The 16,201-nt window shown below is 37.1% G+C and overlaps 1 protein-coding gene and 1 pseudogene across 2 annotated transcripts; both read left to right on the top strand.

Annotated features, from left to right (window-relative positions):
* The first annotated feature begins 1,826 nt into the window (after positions 1-1,826).
* On the top strand, positions 1,827-7,364 carry LOC104787362 (linoleate 9S-lipoxygenase 1). Its single transcript, XM_087450764.1, has 8 exons — positions 1,827-2,822; positions 4,256-4,545; positions 4,657-5,230; positions 5,315-5,400; positions 5,477-5,584; positions 5,659-5,960; positions 6,045-6,311; positions 6,414-7,364. Exons 1-8 carry the CDS (start codon positions 2,621-2,623, stop codon positions 7,165-7,167), a joined length of 2,583 nt encoding a protein of 860 aa, XP_087306890.1. The 5' UTR covers positions 1,827-2,620; the 3' UTR covers positions 7,168-7,364.
* Positions 7,365-7,722: 358 nt separating this feature from the next.
* On the top strand, positions 7,723-9,382 carry LOC104789466 (putative FBD-associated F-box protein At1g55030; annotated as a pseudogene). Its single transcript, XR_015557510.1, has 2 exons — positions 7,723-8,905; positions 8,974-9,382. The product of XR_015557510.1 is annotated as a putative FBD-associated F-box protein At1g55030 (transcript).
* Positions 9,383-16,201: the final 6,819 nt, after the last annotated feature.

The following is a 16,201-nucleotide window of genomic DNA, read 5'->3' as shown; positions in this document are numbered from 1 at the left end:
TTTGATCAGGCATCGAAGTCGGACAGCAAATTCTCATCTTTGTTGAAACATATGGAGAAATGATAATACGATTCGTTGCATATTTCCTCGATATCTCGCTAATTGTTGATTTATTGGGTGAACATTAAGGATGAAGTTAGTTGTTAAATTCAAAAGCTGAAAGGATAAGCAAAAGAGTTACAACGTCATGTTTTGGATATGGGTACTTATTTGTATACCATGTTACCATATATGGTGCATAAATTAGAAAATTAAAATATTTATGTGACCGTTCCGAATCTGTTAATCAGCATTAGGATTTTAGGTTTATTTTTTTCCGTGCACTATGGTAGTTTCTAATCATCATACATTTTCTTTAATATTAGAACTTTTGGACAACAAATTAGAACCTTTTTAGTTTCATAATAAATGATTGTGGAAAAAAACAATATTTAAATAAATGATTTGTAATAGATTCATATATACTATCATCACCGGTAACAGTTTTATTCGTCCCTGTTTGATACACGAATAACAATTTTTTTTTTTTTGTTGGCTAATGCATATATTCGTTTAAAAAAGAAGAAAATGATTTGTTTTTGTAAAAAAATTGATGCTAATGCAGTAAATGTAACACTGCGCCACCATCCCATATGGTCACATACTCACATCACATTTATTAACAACTACAGCTGGGTGTATGTATGAATATGATCATAACAAACTGTATTCAACCATATTTTACTGAATTTTTACAGTCTCGGTTCAATTATAAATTGGTCTTTTCTTTTCTTTTTTTTTTTTGCCCTTTTGGCAACGTTTAATCACACATTTAAAAGTGTCGTTTTCGGATTTACGTATATCGTAAGGTTTTGGGCCAATCCTATGAATGTGTACGCAGTCTTTTCTCTACCATGTATATGGTCTTTCTTCATTTTAGTTTCAAACAAATTTGAAAACAAAAGAAAGAAGTCTTTGAATTTAGGGTTAATTAAATAAATACCACAATTCTAAAAGTTATCTAAGAGAATAGCACAACAATTTTTGAGAATACCATGGGACCCATGTTTTTTGGGAGTAAAAAGACAAAATCACCCTTTTCTTATTTTATTGTAATGTAGAAATGAAAGATTACGTGAAATTTTTTAAAACAGCATGTAATATTTATATTTTACATCTTATTTATGAACTCAAACTGACATATAATTTCGTTCTAATTGTAAAATCTAAACCCTAACCATCTCATTTGTGAACCCAAACCGATATATAATTTCGTTCTAATTGTAAAATTTAAACTCTAACTATCTTATTTGTGAACCCAAACCGACATATAATTTCGTTCTAATTGTAAAATCTAAACCCTAACCATCTTATTTGTGAACCCAAACCGACATATAATTTCGTTCTAATTGTAAAATCTAAACCTTAACAATCTCATTTGTGAACCCAAACCGACATATAATTTCGTTTTAATTGTAAACTTTAAACCCTAACTATTTCATTTGTGAACCCAAACTAATATATAATTTCGTTCAAAAAACAAAAATAACATGATATTTAAACAAATAACATGTAATATATGTAATGGTATAAAAGTAATTGTATATAAAGAGAGAAAATAGATTGTGGGTCCCATGGTAGTTTGTTAAATACTTTCCATTTTAATGGTATGTAGTGCATATACTCTTGAATTTATGTAACAAGACACAGATGAACATAGACAACTGGGCTATTTTTTTTTTTTTTTTTCTTAAAATTATAAACCAATAAACTACATTTATTTTGTAGGGCCAATCCTTTGCCACACAACCTATATATACCCCGAAAAAGCGTATGCATGGCATTTCACATTATTGTTTACTCTTTTATTTTGCTTTTATTTAACATCGGGTTTAAATTTCATAACTTCTCTTATTTTTTTTAATATTATATTACATAACAATGATATATATATATATATATATACATTTCAAACCTACATATACCTAATATATTTGGTAGATAATATACTCTATCCATTTCATAACCGTATAAGATGTTTTAATTTTTATTTTATTTTAACAAATGTTTTCAAGTTTATATGCAAATTATAAATTATTTTAATATTTTCTAATTATCATTATGCAGTCTTCTTAGTGATTATTAAACTTTAAGTAAAAACTTCTTAATATGCATGTTAGTTAAAATCTTTTATATTTTAAAACGGATAGAATATAACATATAGTATATTTTGGGTGTTTTGAATTATAACATTCGGATATTATGTTGGTTTTACTTGAGGTCGGTTTGGTTTGGTTTTGATTCGGTATTTTCGGTTTAGGTAATTCCCAAGATTACTAAACATTTTTACCAATAATTATTTAGTTACATTTATAAAAAAAACCAATAAACTCGGATCAATGAATTATTTAATCTTCTCTTAATCAAATGAACTAAGAAAAAACCACTTCTCTAGTTTTTTAATCTAATTAAATGAAAACACAAACGCCCTATACAAGAAGAGGCTACAACGACATAAAGTTTTCCTCTATAAATATCCACAAAACCCGACGCTAATCACACCATTCATAAACACACAGTGAGAGATCAGATCAGAGCAAAAAAAAAAAAAGAGAGCGAATCTTTTAACTCCAACTCAAAGATGATCGGAGAACTTGTGGATCTGTTAACCGGCGGCGGAAGTGATGAAACGACGACGAAGAAGGTGAAAGGAACGGTGGTTCTGATGAAGAAGAACGTCCTCGATTTCAACGATTTCAACGCTTCGTTCCTCGATCGTCTCCATGAGTTCCTCGGTAACAAAATCACTCTTCGTCTCATCAGCTCCGATGTTACTGATTCTGGTAAATATGTCTCTCAACTCTTTTTTTTTTTTTTTTTTTTTTTCTTTCAAGTTTTCGAATTTTGAATTTTTGATTTTGTCTTCTTCATTTGTTCTATTGAAAAACAATTAGATAATTATTTTATAGATTAAGTTCGCGATTACCAATATGTTTTTGTTATTTTCTTTTTGTTTTTTGTTTTACCCACTACATATCATAAATATTACCCCATGATTTATAATAACATTTATTACGAATTAAATTGTGGAACCAGTACTAGAGAACACGTATGTAGAAGATACTAGGAAACTAATTAAAAGTAAACTTGTGAGACCATTTTTCTTTTGTTGATAATCTAAATTTCTAAATAAATTGTCTTATTTGAAAAATTATCAATTTTCGTAATTTGTTTGTTTTGATGTGTGGAAACTTCTTTAACAAGAAAGCTTGGAACGAAGAAGAAAAAAAGAAGCTTGGGAATAATTTGGGCTTTTTCTTTCTTTCTTTTTTTTTTCTCTCAAAAGGCCAAAAAAACAATTATTCTCTGTGTAAAAGAAAGACGAATAAATCATATAAATTTATTTTCGTCTTACCAAGTGATAGTTACCTTTTTTCTTTAATATATATATATTTAGTTTATAAAATAAAATTCTGACTTTTACCCTCATATTTTATGTTTAAATTTTAATACAAAAATATTTATATTTAGTCAGAAAAATATATTTATATTAATATAAAATTTATTAAATTTTAATTAAAATACAGGTATCGAAATATATATATATGAATTTTTTTCGTTCTTTCCTGTCTCTCCAATACTAGTTATTTCAAGAAAAGTTTAGACTGTTTACTTTGGTTATTAATATTAAAATTAAATTAAAAACACAAACAGAAGAAAAACGAATTTGGTTAGATTTTAAATCTCCTACATAGTTAAATGTTATCTTATTTTTATATCGAATTTTCAGTCATTTTTTTGTCTAATTAATGTAATAATTTTGTGAAAATACCTCTTTTAAAAATAATATATCATTGTCAAATATATATAAATATATATATATATATATATATATATATATCATCACCTACATATATGGTGTTTTATTTTTGGATCTGGATGATATTGTTATAAGCAAAAACTTAGTACTAGTAAAGTACTAGTCATGAAAGCTTAAAAATGCTCTGACTGTTTTACTCTTTTAGAGAGCAGGAAACAGAGTGTGGGTACTTGTGTCCCCAAAAGAGAGAATCTATTCCATATCTTAAACAAAATATATATTCCATTTGATTTGGAACCATAATCACGTTTAATAGTTTTCGTATTAGTAGATTCCATAATAATTTTAGAAATTAAAAAATATGTTATAATACGCAATTAATAGGGTTTTGTCAACTTCTTTGAGTCATTACAACTTTTGTGTTATTTGTAAATTCTTCTTTTTTTTTTTTTTCAGCAAACGGTTCTAAAGGGAAACTAGGGAAGGCTGCTCATCTGGAGGATTGGATCACAACAATCACGTCTTTAACCGCAGGCGAATCAGCCTTTAAGGTCACGTTCGACTACGACAGCGATTTTGGTTACCCTGGAGCGTTCTTGATTAGAAACAGCCACTTCAGCGAATTTTTTCTCAAAAGTCTCACACTTGAAGACGTTCCAGGCCATGGCAGGGTCCATTACATATGCAATTCTTGGATTTACCCTGCTAAACACTACACCAAAGACCGAGTTTTCTTCTCCAACAAGGTAACTAAACGTTTCTCTGTTTCTTTTCTTGACTAATAAGTCAGAAATATGATTTCTTGATATGATTTTGGTAGGAATCAATGAATCAGTCTATGTTTACTTGTGTTTCAGACTTATCTTCCACACGAAACACCTGCAACGCTGCTCAAGTACAGAGAAGAAGAGCTAGTGGAACTGAGAGGAACCGGTGAAGGAGAGCTAAAGGAATGGGACAGAGTTTATGACTATGCTTACTACAACGATTTAGGCGTCCCACCAAAGAACCCACGGCCTGTACTCGGAGGGACACAAGAGTATCCTTACCCAAGAAGAGGAAGAACCGGGAGGAAACCAACTAACGAAGATCCTCAAACCGAGAGCAGGTTACCGATCACATCAAGCCTAAATATATATGTTCCGCGAGATGAGAGATTTGGACACTTGAAGATGTCTGATTTCCTTGCTTACGCTCTGAAAGCAATTGCTCAGATTATCCAGCCTGCACTTGAGGCTGTGTTCGACAAGACTCCTAATGAGTTTGATTCTTTTGAAGATGTTCTTAAGATATACGAAGAAGGAATCGATCTACCAAACCAGGCTTTGATTGATAGTATCGTTAAGAATATACCACTTGAGATGTTAAAAGAAATATTCAGAACAGATGGCCAGAAGTTCCTGAAGTATCCAGTGCCTCAGGTCATCAAAGGTATCACCACATTTCTTATTCATGTGATGATATCTAAATAAGGTTTTTTTTGGTGTAACTAATTTCGATTATCATCTTTTCTAGAGGACAAAACTGCATGGAGAACTGATGAGGAATTTGCTAGAGAAATGTTGGCAGGGCTAAACCCTGTTGTTATTCAACTTCTTCAGGTGAAATCCATAACGAACATTGGTTTCTCTTAGGTTAACCTGCTGTCTTACAGGCTATTGGTATGTTAACTTGCAGGAGTTTCCTCCTAAAAGCAAGCTTGACAGTGAATTATACGGTAACCAAAACAGTACAATCACCAAAAGCCACATAGAAAAAAGCTTAGATGGGCTCACTGTTGACGAGGTAAAAACTAATGTCACATATTAAAGCACTAATACAGAGTCAATTTTAAACATCTTGTCTTTTGCTATTTTCAGGCTCTAGAGAAGGAAAGGTTGTTTATATTAGACCACCATGACACACTGATGCCATACTTGAGACGTATAAACACTACCACGACCAAGACTTATGCATCTAGGACACTTCTGTTTCTGAAAGATGATGGGACTTTGAAGCCATTGGTGATAGAGCTGAGCTTGCCTCATCCTGATGGAGACAAATTAGGAGCATTGAGTGAAGTATATACCCCTGGCGAAGGGGTCTATGACTCGCTGTGGCAGTTGGCAAAGGCTTTTGTGGGCGTAAATGATTCTGGAAATCATCAGCTTATTAGCCACTGGTAATGAATACGAAATGGTTAAAGTTGCGGGAAAAACACTGTTTTATCTACATGATTTTGAGGTGAATTTTTTGGTTTTTGCAGGACGCAAACACACGCATCGATTGAACCTTTTGTGATTGCCACGAACAGACAGCTGAGTGTTCTTCACCCGGTTTTTAAGCTCCTTGAACCTCACTTCCGTGATACAATGAACATCAATGCGCTTGCTAGGCAAATCTTGATCAATGGTGGTGGTATCTTTGAGATCACAGTCTTCCCTTCTAAATATGCCATGGAGATGTCATCTTTCATCTACAAGAACCACTGGACCTTTCCTGATCAAGCGTTGCCTACAGAACTTAAAAAGAGGTAATGAATATACTCTTAGCTCTAGGCCTAATGCATTTAGTCAACGGAATGTAACTTTCTCTGATCACCGAAACTGTTGTTGTTTTGGCTTTTCAATTGCAGAGGGATGGCCGTTGATGACCCAGAAGCACCACATGGGTTACGTCTGAGGATAAAAGACTATCCTTACGCAGTTGATGGGCTTGAGGTTTGGTATGCTATAGAATCATGGGTCAGAGACTACATATCCTTGTTCTATAAGACAGATGAGGATATCCAAAGGGACTCTGAGCTCCAAGCCTGGTGGAAGGAGGTGCGCGAGGAAGGTCATGGAGACAAAAAGTCAGAACCATGGTGGCCTAAAATGCAAAACCGAGAAGAGCTTGTGGAGTCTTGCACCATCATTATATGGGTGGCTTCTGCTCTTCATGCGGCGGTTAACTTCGGACAGTACCCGATTGCTGGATACCTCCCAAACCGACCGACCATAAGCCGTCAGTTCATGCCAAAGGAAAACACTCCAGAGTTTGCACAACTTGAGAAGAACCCTGACAAAGTGTTTTTTAAGACGATCACAGCTCAGCTTCAGACACTTCTTGGTATATCTTTGATTGAGATTCTTTCTACTCATTCGAGCGATGAAGTGTATTTGGGACAGAGAGATTCTAAAGAATGGGCTGCTGAGAAAGAGGCGTTGGATGCGTTTGAGAAGTTTGGTGAGAAGGTAAAAGAGATTGAGAAGAACATGGATGAGAGGAACGACGATGTGAATCTCAAGAACAGGACTGGTCTGGTTAAGATGCCGTACACTTTATTGTTTCCGACCAGTGAAGGTGGAGTTACTGGCAGAGGAATTCCAAACAGTGTCTCCATATGAAAAAAGGTCTCATCAGATCATGGACTATCTCACAGAGTCATAGTCAGGTTCTGCTATACCATTGTTTACTTCTTCTACACGTTAACCGTTGATTCTTGTTATTATTAATCGGTGTGGCCTATAAATATCAGAATAAAACAGTCTATACTATTATAATTGTGCTTATCAGTTTATCCAAACCAAATACATTTTAGAAATGAAGTTGTGCCATTGTGGTAATTAAAACCTTTAAGTTTTATGCTTAACTAAAAAAAAAAAAAAACTAATGCTAGGGAAGGTGAGAGACAAACAGAGGAATACTTTTAATTAGAACTTTGCAGAATATATGACTGCTTGCTGAGGGAAAGATAAAATTTTAATTTTTACAAACGAAGTAATCAAATTCCAGTTCCAATTTTTGTCCGGTTGTACAAACCGGGGTAATTCAATTGGATTTTTGTGTGTCCCTAAGCAACCTAGTCATATTCAAATTGGATGATTATTATTAACCGAAATACTCAATCCAAAACCCTAACCTTCTAACTCTGCCCTCTTCGCCTTCAAATATATCCAACATTCACCGCCTGAGTTTGAGTAAACATAAGGTTTTAAAAGTAACACACAGGATTCTCCAATGAAACGAAGGTTAGTTTCTTTGTCTGTTTTAGGATTTCGTAACTGATAAGCTATCCAAAACTCAAAAACCAACTTATATGTTTTGTTATTGTTTAATTTTGGCTTTTGACAGCAAAAAGGGTAGTAAAAGTAGGAATAATCCGGACAGGATTAGCGAGTTGCCTGAAGTTTTGATTGAGAAGATATTGTGCTTACTTCCTACAGAAGTTGCCGCAAGCACGAGTGTTTTGTCCAAACAATGGCAGTCTTATTGGAAAGTGGTGCCTAAACTCAAGTTTGATGGTTTAAATCGCAGACTTGAACTCGGAAATCTTTGCAAGTCTTTGCTTTCACATAAGGCTCCTGTTCTACAGAGATTACATCTCAAGGTTCGTTTAGATGGACGTGATAATGTACTTGATTTTGGAATCTTGATTGGCATTGCATTAACCCGCAATGTGCGTGAGTTGGTACTCGAAGTTTACTCCCACAGAAGGTCGTTCAGGTTTCCTAGAAGCTTGTATAACTGTGAAACACTAGAGACTTTGGAACTCATGCTTAATGCTGTTATGGATGTCCCTTCTTCGGTTTCTCTTAGATCCCTTAGAACTCTGAACCTTCTTTGTGTGGACTTCAAAGGCGAGGAATCTATTGTTAATTTTTTATCTGGCTGTCCTAATCTTCAAGATTTGGTATTGCGTGGATATATACGTAGCCGTATGAAAAATTGCAAAATCGTAGTGCCATCTTTACAAAGACTAACAATTCATAATGGCCACTGTGACCCAAAACATTGGCATTACTGATGAAGATTAAAGGGTTTATAAATACTCCTTCTTTGAAATACTTGAAGATTAAAGGGTTTATGGCTTTTGAGTCTTCTCTGATAGTGAACGTACCGGAGCTGGTGGAGGTAAATATTACTGATGTCTCTGAGATAACCGAGGAGAAGCTTTTGATAGTTCTTACTTCAGTCAAACGACTTTCCTTGGCCATATCACCCTTGAAGTTTAAGTTTCCTATCGGTAGCATCTTCGACCAGTTGGTTTTTTTGGAGCTAGGTACAAATAAAAAAGCATGGTTGGATCTACTTTCCTTCATGCTCCATAGTTCTCCAAAATTGCAAGTCCTCAAGTTCATCGATGTAAGCAAAGCTGATCTATAATAACATAAATGCATTGCGTTTTTCTAAATGTTTGTTGTTTTTCTCAGGACATCGGTTGGGTGGACCGTGTTGAGGCTAGTGGAGTATGGAATCCACCAGAGAATGTTCCTAAATGTTTGTTGTCTCACCTTGAGACGTTTATGTGGAAAGGCTACAAACGGAAACGAAAAGAGGAGCTAGAAGTGGCGAAATACATTCTAAAGAACACGAATCGCTTGAAGAGAGCTTCTTTCTCCTTAAACCTCATCTGCAGTTATCGAGATAGGCTTGAGGTTCTCAATGATTTGAAAAGTATTGTCAGGGATAGAAATTCATGCCAGGTTCAATTCATCATATGAAACATATAAGATTTGAATGTCTTTTTCTATATATATAACGTTTAGTCTTCTTTTATTTCAGCCGGTTTCTTGGGATTTCTATTTGTTTTAGATGTTAACATTTGATCTTTTGTTATAATGATATGATCTTTTATAGGGTTAAAGTTAAGAATTTGAAATCTGAGACTCTTTGAAATTGTAAAAGAATATGATAGGATTTCCCCTAGGATTGAACTCTGATGAAGGCTGATAACCGAGTGATAGGTGATGTGGATGGAAGGTGATGATGACTGGGTGGTTTTGGGTGATGATGTGCGAAGCTCGCAGGAGGAAAACAATGGTTTGATGGAGATAGATGTTTAGGTGGATGTATGGAGCGAAACAAGTGAAGGGCTTCTATGTCACAAAGTGTTTAGAAACCCAGAATTCAAGAAATCAAATTGAGGAAGAAAGATCAACAATTCGTGTTACAACATCATTCTTCGCTGAAGAGACAAGGAGGCGTGCTATTGGGTTTTATAATCAACCCTAGTCTCGACACTCCAAACAACAGGTAGTTCAAAATAAAACAACAAGACGTTTTAAGGAAATAAGAAGACAGCAAAACGTCTAGGTGACCTGTAGTAGTACAGAAGTCACTTGTACTAGTACAGAAGTAGGTGACCTGTAGTAGTACAGAAGTCACTTGTACTAGTACAGAAGTACATTATTCCCCATTGGTAATGATTTGTAGATAACTCGACGTAGTGATCCATTTGCCTCATTAAAAACCATGCTGAGAAAACCCATTGGGACAAAACTCAGCTATGGGGAAAAGAGTACAAACTTCACACCTAAGTTACATAGTCCTCATTACCGGGTGAAGTCTTCAAGGTGGATATGTTGAAGACTTGGATCCTTGGTAGGTTGAATGACCCGTCAACTATGAGTGAATGAGCTTCCTTGGCCATCTCCTTAGCTCTTGAACGAGTGATCCTTCCCACCATCTCCGGTTGCTCTGCAGCCTCTGGCTCCTTGCTTGCCACGATCATATCATCCTCCCCCTCTTCAAAAGGATTTATCCTCAAATCGGAATCTGCATAGTAAGGGAGCAAGTCAGAAACATTGAATGTAGATGATATGGTATACTTACCTTGAAGATCAATCTGATATGCATTGTCATTGATCCTCCTGATGACTTCAAATGGACCATCAGCTCGTGGTAGAAACTTGCTCTTCCTCTCTTCTGGGAACCTTTCCTTGCATAAGTGAATCCACACTAAGTCTCCTTCTTCGAAGATGAGCTCCTTTCTACCCTTGTTCGCATGCTTCTCATATTGCTTGGTCCTTTTCTCTATGTTCTCCTTAGCTTTAGCATGTATCCTCCTCACCTGTTCAGCCTTTTCTTTGCCATCAAAGCTACACTTCACACTTAAAGGTAAAGGAATCAAGTCTAGAGGTGATTGTGGATTAAAACCATAGACAATTTCAAAAGGAGAAAATAGGGTAGCAGAATGCTTAGCGTGATTGTATGCGAACTCCACATGTGGGAGACATTCTTCCCATGATTTGAGATTGCTTCTCACTAAGGTCCTGAGGAGTGTAGATAGCGTCCTGTTCACCACTTCGGTTTGTCCTTTGAGATGCTTTAGGGACTCGTGATCAGTGTGAATAACGAACTCCTTGGGCCACAGGTAATGCTGCCACGTTTGAAGAGCCCGAACTAAGGCGTACAGCTCCTTGTCATATGTAGGATAGTTCAATGTCGATCCTCCTAGCTTTTCACTGAAGTAAGTTACTGGCTTCCTATCCTGCATCAAAACAACACCTATACCCACTCCGGAAGCATCACATTCAATCTTAAAAGTTTTCATAAAATCAGGAAGTAAGAGAATAGGGGCAGAGATAAACTTCTGTTTTAAGGTTGAAAATGCCTTCTCTTGTGCTTCCTCCCATCTGAATCCTACATCCTTCTTGACAACTTTTGTAAGTGGCGCTGCAATAGTACTGAAGTCTTGCACAAATCGCCTGTAGAACCCTGCTAGTCCATGAAAGCTCCTGACTTCTGCCACGTTTTTGGGTGTTGGCCACTCCTTGATAGCTTTAACCTTCTCATCGTCCACTCTAACTCCTTCTGCACTGACAACAAAGCCTAGAAAAACAACCTCAGTAGTACAGAATGAACATTTAGAAAAATTAGCAAAGAGGGATTGAGAACGAAGAACATTTAGAACTTGGTGGATGTGTTCTAAGTGTTCTTCTAAACCTTTACTGTAGATGAGTATGTCGTCGAAGTACACAACCACGAAAATGCCTATGAAAGGTTTGAGAGCATGATTCATTAAACGCATGAAGGTGCTAGGAGCATTGGTGAGACCAAATGGCATGACTAGCGATTCGTAGAGCCCTTGCTTGGTCTTGAAAGCTGTTTTCCATTCATCTCTTTCCTTCATTCTGATCTGATGATACCCGCTCTTCAAATCTATCTTTGAGAAGACTGTTGAACCACATAACTCATCCAACATGTCATCTAGTCTCGAAATTGGATGTCTGTACTTCACTGTGATGTTGTTAATAGCTCTGCAGTCAACACACATCCTCCATGATCCATCTTTCTTTGGTACAAGCAATACTGGTATTGCACATGGACTGAGACTCTCTCGGATATGTCCCTTACTCATCAGCTCTTCTACTTGTTTCTGAAGCTCTTTAGTTTCTACTGGATTAGTTCTGTAAGCTGGTCTGTTCGGTAGAGCTGAACCTGGTACCAAATCAATCTGATGCTCTATCCCACGTATTGGAGGCAAGCCTGGAGGTATCTCTTCTGGAAACACATCTTTGTACTCCTCTATAATCTCTATCATCTCGCGTGGAAGCTCTCCTGCTGACTTAGTACTGGTGAGTGTTTCCTTGGACACAAACATGAATGTGGTCATCTCTGGATCAAATAGCTTGTTGAACTCGCTGTGATTGATGTACAGGCTGTGAGACACTTTCTCTGTATCCTTGCGGTTCATGTGAAGCTGGTCCTTGTAGATTTCATTGGGTATAAGCGGTAGAAGAGTGACCTTGCGTCCTTTGAACTCAAACGTTTGTTTGTTGGTGTAACCATCATGGAACACTCTTCTGTCGAACTGCCATGGTCTTCCCAAAAGGATATGACTTGACTTCATTGAAATAACATCACAAAGCAGCTCATCCTCATACTTCCCAATCGCTAGTTTCACCATCACTTGCTGCGAAACTGTCAAAGCACCCTTGTTGTTCAACCACTGTAGCTGATAAGGTCTTGGATGTGAAGTAGTCTTGAGATTAAGCTTATGTACCATCTCTTCACTAGCTGCATTAGTACAGCTTCCACCATCAATGATCAAGGTGCAGACCTTGTCTTGAACCATACACCGTGTGTGAAATAGGTTCTCACGCTGTCCTCTATCATCTGGATGAACCTGAATACTTAAAGCTCTGCGTGCTACCAACATCTCTCCCATGACTGCTGGTTCACCTTCTTCACAAAGTTCAGACTCTGATTCACTCTCTGAACTGTCTACTGGCACAATCTCTCCTCCTTCTTGAAGAAGAAACATCTTCTTGTTTGGACAGTCTCTGGAATAATGCCCCATTCCTTGGCATTTGAAAAACCTAATATGACTTGTAGAGGTACTACTCTTGGGCTTGAAGTCGATTTTAACCTCCTCTTTGGCTGTGGCTGTCACGGGTTTGCTGTCCTTGGTGAAGGCGGGTTTGCTGAACTCCCTCGGCTTGGACATGTTAGGCGTGAATGTAGACCTTACTCCCTTTCTCTTGATCTGCGATTCAATCAGCTCTGCCTTATGTACCATTTCTTGCACATCCTCATAGTCCTGCAACTCTACCTTGTCTTGAATCTCTCTGTTTAAACCCCCAAGAAACCTCGACATAACCATGTCTTCACTTTCCCTTAGATCAGCCCTGATCATAAGTGTTTCCAGCTCCTGATAGTAGTCTCTAACAGACTTAGTGCCTTGAATGAGATGCCTAAGCTTGTTAAGAATCTCCCTCTGATAATGTGTAGGCACAAACTTCTTTCTCATCTGCGTGACTAACTGTTCCCACGTAGTGATAGCAGGCTCTCTCTGTCGATGTCTAGTAAGCCCCAACTGCTCCCACCACAACAAAGCATAGCCATTGAATTCGGATATGGCTATCTTCACCTTGTTCAACTCAAAAGTACCTTGAACCTGAAAGTTGGACTCCATCTTCCTTTCCCAGTCTAGATAAGTTTCTGGATCATTGGTTCCATGGAAAGAAGGATACTGAATTTTAAGGTGCTTCAGCTGCTGCCTCAAAGGATCATAATCCTTGCCATGATCTCTGTTTCTGTTTCTCCTCATTGTTTCTTGACTATGATCTGAAGCTTCTTCTTCTTCAGAATACTCTCTATCTGACTCAATGTATATTCGATGCCCAGCTACTTGTTCAGCTCGTTGTGGGCGTATATGATCTCTGCCGGCTCTGCGTTGTTCTCTTTCTGTACCCTGAGTGCTTCTCCTCTGATTGAAACAAGTCTCTCTTCCCCCAGTAGGTGACTTAGCTGTTCTGACCCGTGTATGCTTGGAAGAGGTTCCCGCGTGAGCCTTTCCTTTAGCTAAACGAAGGGCCTCATTAGGACTAGGCGGTTCTGTAGAACTATGTTCTGAAGCACTAGATGCGTGAGCTATGTCCTTGAACTGTTTCTCAAACTTGTTACTGAGCTGCTCCATCTGTTGCTGAAACTGAGTAGACATTAACTTGTTTGCTTCTGCTATTTGCTTAGACATGGCTTGATTCAAAGCTTCCATAGCTTCTGGAGATAGCTCCATTGTACCTGCAAATCAAAGAAGAAACTCGCAGTAACTTGTTCTTTGAATGAGAAACAAAAATAAACTCTAAGACTCTGAATCTTAAACAAGAAAACACGACTTGCAGACCTAATGTCGAGCAAGACTATAAGAAAATCGAACAATACCAAACCCTAAGTGCAATCTAATTTCGAACAACACCAAGCTAAATCCTAAACTCACAACACTCGACCTAGACTCAAACGAACCACAAAAAACTAAACCCTAAAACTAAACAAACGAAATTAAGCAAAAACACAAGAGATTAGGGTTCAGAATTCGCTCAGCCTTTGGCACATTGTTGGCTCTGATACCACATGATAGGATTTCCCCTAGGATTGTACTCTAATGAAGGCTGATAACCGAGTGATAGGTGATGTGGATGGAAGGTGATGATGACTGGGTGGTTTTGGGTGATGATGTGCGAAGCTCGCAGGAGGAAAACAATGGTTTGATGGAGATAGATGTTTAGGTGGATGTATGGAACGAAACAAGTGAAGGGCTTCTATCTCACAAAGTGTTTAGAAACCCAGAATTCAAGAACGCATTCAAAAAATCAAATTGAGGAAGAAAGATCAACAATTCGTGTTACAACATCATTCTTCGCTGAAGAGACAAGGAGGCGTGCTATTGGGTTTTATAATCAACCCTAGTCTCAACACTCCAAACAATAGGTAGTTCAAAATAAAACAACAAGACGTTTTAAGGAAATAAGAAGACAGCAAAACGTCTAGGTGACCTGTAGTAGTACAGAAGTCACTTGTACTAGTACAGAAGTAGGTGACCTGTAGTAGTACAGAAGTCACTTGTACTAGTACAGAAGTACATTATTCCCCATTGGTAATGATTTGTAGATAACTCGACGTAGTGATCCATTTCCCTCATTAAAAACCATGTTGAGAAAACCCATTGGGACAAAACTCAGCTATGGGAAAAAGAGTACAAACTTCACACCTAAGTTACATAGTCGTCATTACCGGGTGAAGTCTTCAAGGTGGATATGTTGAAGACTTGGATCCTTGGTAGGTTGAATGACCCGTCAACTATGAGTGAATGAGCTTCCTTGGCCATCTCCTTAGTTCTTGAACGAGTGATCCTTCCCACCACCTACGGTTGCTCTGCAGCCTCTGGCTCCTTGCTTGCCACGATCATATTAGAATAATAATCAAAAAAGACATAACCAGTTAGAGAAGGAAGGTTCAAGAAGTGACCGAAGCTTGGTTCCCTCCGAATTGGAACTGAGGTTGTTGTGTCTCCTGAGAACCATATACACCTAGAGGTTGTTATGTCTCCTCAACTTTGCTTCATAGATGTCACTGTTGTTATGGCTTTGAAGATTCTCCATGTTTGCGAGCCCTTCCGCATCATCAATCATCTGACTATCTGAGGGTAATTGTTAATGTCCTCTCACCTCTGCCTCTCCCACCTTCAAATTAAGAGAGATAGAGAAGAACATTGATGAGAGGAACGACGATGAGAATCTCAAGAACATGACTGGTCTGGTTAAGATGCCATACACTTAACTGTTTCCGACCGGTGAAGGTGGGGTTACTGGCAGAGGAATTCCAAACAGTGTCTCCATATAAAAACAGGTCTCATCATGGACCTCTCTCCAACCCCGGTTGTGTTATACCATTGTTTACTTGTACTACACGTTAACCCTTGATTCTTGTTTATTAATTAGTGTGGCCTATAAATATCAGAATAAATCAGTCTAAACTATTGAAATTGTGCTTATCAATTATTTAAACCACACTAATATAAGTTGTGCCAATTAAAGTTTTACTAGGTTCGGACCCGCACATACGTGCGGGGTTATGTTTATAAACAAAATTTATTTTGTATATATAATTAAACTTATACTAATTGAGATTTTAGTTTGATATGTGGTTTGGTTTATTAATGTTTGAAAATTTAAAATAATAATGATTTCACCAGTATCTTAAAATTTGGAACAACATAACGGTTAGACTGGTACCAAACTAAATCAAATAAATGATTGGTTAGATTCTATTAAATTTGTGAACTATCAAATTGGATATATAACCGCTAATAGTGATGAAAACCCGTTTGAAACAAATACAAATATTTAGGGATGACCGTAACTCTCTTTTCGTTTT

This window comes from Camelina sativa, chromosome 5 (assembly GCF_030686135.1).
Source record: "Camelina sativa cultivar CO46 ecotype springtype chromosome 5, ASM3068613v1".
NCBI classification, from domain to species: Eukaryota; Viridiplantae; Streptophyta; class Magnoliopsida; order Brassicales; family Brassicaceae; genus Camelina; species Camelina sativa.
Note: the sequence above shows the minus strand (reverse complement) of the source record. Positions and strands in the feature narration are given on the sequence as shown.

Excerpts from the sequence above, each read along its gene's own strand:
- LOC104787362 (XM_087450764.1), top strand. The coding sequence starts at position 2,621 with ATGATCGGAGAACTTGTGGATCTGTTAACCGGCGGCGGAAGTGATGAA. Across the intron at positions 2,823-4,255 it reads CTCCGATGTTACTGATTCTG|CAAACGGTTCTAAAGGGAAA; the intron begins GTAAATATGTCT and ends TTTTTTTTTCAG. Across the intron at positions 5,231-5,314 it reads AGTGCCTCAGGTCATCAAAG|AGGACAAAACTGCATGGAGA; the intron begins GTATCACCACAT and ends CATCTTTTCTAG.